General features: G+C 33.5%; 1 protein-coding gene across 1 annotated transcript; it reads left to right on the forward strand.

Moving 5' to 3' along the window:
• The first annotated feature begins 822 nt into the window (after nt 1–822).
• On the forward strand, nt 823–3402 carry LOC111401695. Its single transcript, XM_023029557.1, has 4 exons — nt 823–1144; nt 1382–1455; nt 1584–1658; nt 3262–3402. The coding sequence occupies exons 1-4, from the start codon at nt 1102–1104 to the stop codon at nt 3385–3387; spliced, it is 318 nt and encodes a 105-aa protein (XP_022885325.1). The 5' UTR covers nt 823–1101; the 3' UTR covers nt 3388–3402.
• Nucleotides 3403–3813: the final 411 nt, after the last annotated feature.

A 3813-nucleotide genomic window follows, 5' to 3' on the forward strand; every position in this document is an offset into this window, starting at 1 on the left:
GGTAGTATTTTGGTAGTGGTGGTGTGGTGGCTGTGATGACGATGGTGGTAACGGTGGCGGTGTCGGTGGTATGGTGTTTGCGGATTGCGATTGTGGTGGCAGTATAATAAGAAAGTGTTTGTGACCTATTATTTGGGGGATCGTGACCAACTGTCCAACTGTCGAGAGTTGGTGGTGGTGGTGATTTTGGTGGCAACAGTGGTGGTGAGATAGTGGTCACAAGTGTTGATGGTAGTTACAAATTATTTGGTTGACCGTGACCATTAAATTGGTTAATCTGTAACCAATAAACAATATGGAACCAATTAAAAATATAAATTGTGATCAAGAAATAACGTGCGACATAAGAAATTGTTAATATGTGATCGATAAGTTGATAATTTGTGACTGCATAATAAGTTGTGACTTCAAAAATCTGTGATTTGTGACCAATAAATAAATCGTGACTTATAATTTTTTTGATTTGTGACCGATGAAGAAACTGTGACCTATAAAATTTTTGAATTGTTATCATAAAATAATTTGTGACATAAATTTTTTGATTTGTGACCAAAAAAATAATAACTAAATAACTAAATCATTAATTGTGACAAAATTGTATTAATCAGTGACCTAAATATATTTAATCAATAAAATAATTAATTAATTAATTAAATCATAAATAAAAATCTGATTTTTGAAGTTTGAAAATATTTTCTTAATTTTGAAATATATGATAGTTAAACTCTTACTTATGAAATTTTTCCATTATTCATTAGAGGCCGTAGTTGTTGACATTGTATACAATACACACCGGACAGGCCCAAACAAAGTCCAAGAAGCCGATTCCAAAGACCCATTTGCAAACCAAACCCTCTCAAACTCGAAGCATATTCCGTTTTCTCCAGGGACTCCAATTCTCTGCGGGAAAATACGGATACTTTACTTTGATCCCTGTTTCTCCTTCACAAACTTCATCGAAAAATAGATTTTCTTCAACTGAATCCAATATTCTGTCTTTCTACAGCTACAAATAAAAGCCCTCAATTTTTTTAAGTTCTAAAGTTTTATTCAAATTGGTGTTTGCATTAACGATCGATTCTGTATATATATACACTGCCTATGGCTCTTCCTCTCGGCAAGCTCACTCTCATCGTTGGAGCAGGTCCATACACATTTAATTTTATTTTGTTACTTATTATCCTTTTTTCAATTGAATTCTGTTCTCAGTCATCTGTTTGGTTGAGATACTGATTTTTTGCTGTGATAACCAATTGATGCCCTTTTAGCTTACGGGACGCAACCCTTTACGCTTTAGTTGGTGTTATTTTGGTCTATTACATGGCTTTAGTAGGAAGCAGCACAGCTTTGCTTAGAACATAGCCATCTTATTTTTTTTCAGGCCTTGCCGGGTCAATTCTTGCTAAGGAAGGACGCATATCTGACGTGTCTGGATTTTTCTCTGGTGCTTTTAAGGTACTTCCTGTTTTGGCAACTAGATCTATGTATGGCAGTCTATAGACTCTATGTATGGCAGTCTTGCTGATGAAACTTCTGTAAATGTTGTTAGAGTTAATCTTGCTACGCATTTTATTTGATGGCAGATTTTGAAGAAACTACAGCGAGATGATTCAACCATTTCAAATGCCAAACCAAAGAATGATTCTTTGTTGCGACAGGTTTACAATTTGTTTAATTGTAACCGTATATACACATATTTTCATTTTCTTTTGTTTTATATTTAGAGGCGTTTCTTTGGGATGTACCTTATAATTTTTTGTCTTTGAACCTTATCTTTCTTAATATTGATCGTTGACATGACATCTTTACACTATTATGGATTTCAAATTGAATTTTTGCATAGAGTGGGATTGGAATGCCTTTTATGATTTTTTATATTTGTGATTTGCTCAGGTTTAAGTTGATGCTGAGTATTACTTAAAATGCCTTGTTTCCATGCTATTAAGTATTTAGCAGTTAGCATCGCATCAATCACCATTTCTCATGTTTAAAAAAATGCCTGAGATGGCCTTTCAAAGCTCTCTTTGATTGAAAATCATCCAAGTATATTGTTACCGAGATACTAAAATACTCAAGGTCAAGTACCAATAAAATATGAAACTTTTGTACCCCAGGAAACATTAAGAACTTAGGTACCAATACAAGGAAACATCAAGAACTCAGGAGTTTGGTGTAAAAACAACTTTGCATTGTGTTTCAACATACTTTGCTTGGACTCGGGTACGGGTGTCGAATACTTCTCTAGGAGTCAATCATTTTTCTTTTAAAATCTAGGATATGGGGATATAACTAAAAAGAGTCCAAAATTTGGACATAGTTACATGCATATTCCTTTCAAACTTAAATTATTTGTTGACATTTATATACTAATAATGTTAGGTGCATTTTTAGGGATATATAAATATGTATATCATATATCTCATATGTTTTGACTATGAATTGGTAAAAAAGATTGTAAATTATAATACTTCATTTGGGTGATAGTATTTTATAATTGTAAAAAAATATATAATTTTTTTGCAAGGTACTGTTGGTTGCTGATTGAATACTATAAATTGTTAATTGAATTCATTGGGGCTAGCATTAATCGGCTGGTTTCTTGGCATAAGAAATTGCTGTTAATGCTTATAAATATCTTGGCCAGTTCTTTCAAAATAGTGCTTTAAAAAATGGGGTCCAAGCTTCTTTAGAGGCTGCTTTTTTATCAATTATTAGCGCCTGTGATTAGGGTTTGTCTTGTCGTAGCTGTTTACTGGTTCTCTTCAACAACTTTTTTTCCATCTTCATGCCATATCATCATCAGATTTGAAGGATCCAAGCCGGATCCTGTACCCGTGTTGGGTACTTCACCCATTCTGAAAGTCCGAGCATCACCCATTTCCACCCCCCATGCTAATTGAGAATTAAAGTATCATGTGCAAAGAGAGTAACCGCGTCATGGGTAAAAGAATTATGTGGCTCTTATTGTTACAACTTAGTCTAATGGAAGAATGCTACAAAATATGATTCTAAATGTTGGATGTTGCGATATTAAGTGTGTTTACTGGAAAATGATGATAGATGGAGTCAAGAAAAAGTACGTAATTACATGTAATATATGGTGAGTTCAACTGTTGTCCCACATGAAACTTATGCATCCATGGCCCTCATATCACTGTGATATTCCATGTCTATGAATTACTAAAGTTTGAGCACCCCTTACCACATTTTTTTGTTACATGTTCTTACTGCAGAAACTGAAAGAATATTTGATTTGTACAGGTTAATAGCTTGAGGGAGGAGCTGCAACTGTTGGCATCAAGTAGATCTGTTACCATTGTTACATCAAATACTTCAGGTTTCTGTTGTCATAAATTCATATTTCGCATGAAAGCAATGATAATGTAATGCATCTTTCTGGAAAACCAGCTCAAAAGATTTTTGTTTCCTCAACAGATTAAGATTTAGTGCAATGATATAAATCTATTTCATGAAACTTTTGTTAATGTAACATCACATATAAAATCATTTTCCTTAACAGATTAGGTTCTAGTGCAAGGATAAGTAACTTTGTCATGAACCCAACTGTTTTCATTATCATCTTAATATCTAAAGGCAAAGATTAGATTTTTTCTTTTCTCAGTATTCATATTAAGCATAAAATACTATTAGAATTCTCCCACTTTCGTGGTAGTCGTAACCTCTGATCTGGAACCGTCAATATTAATTAAGTTAAAATGTGTACCATGAATTTGGAACGGTGAAATCATTTTGTCATCTCTTCATGAAATTTAGGTGGTATCAGTATTATGTTTATAAGCTCCTGTTTGGCCC

The sequence above is a fragment of the Olea europaea genome, chromosome 1, assembly GCF_002742605.1.
Source record: "Olea europaea var. sylvestris chromosome 1, O_europaea_v1, whole genome shotgun sequence".
NCBI lineage: Eukaryota > Viridiplantae > Streptophyta > Magnoliopsida > Lamiales > Oleaceae > Olea > Olea europaea.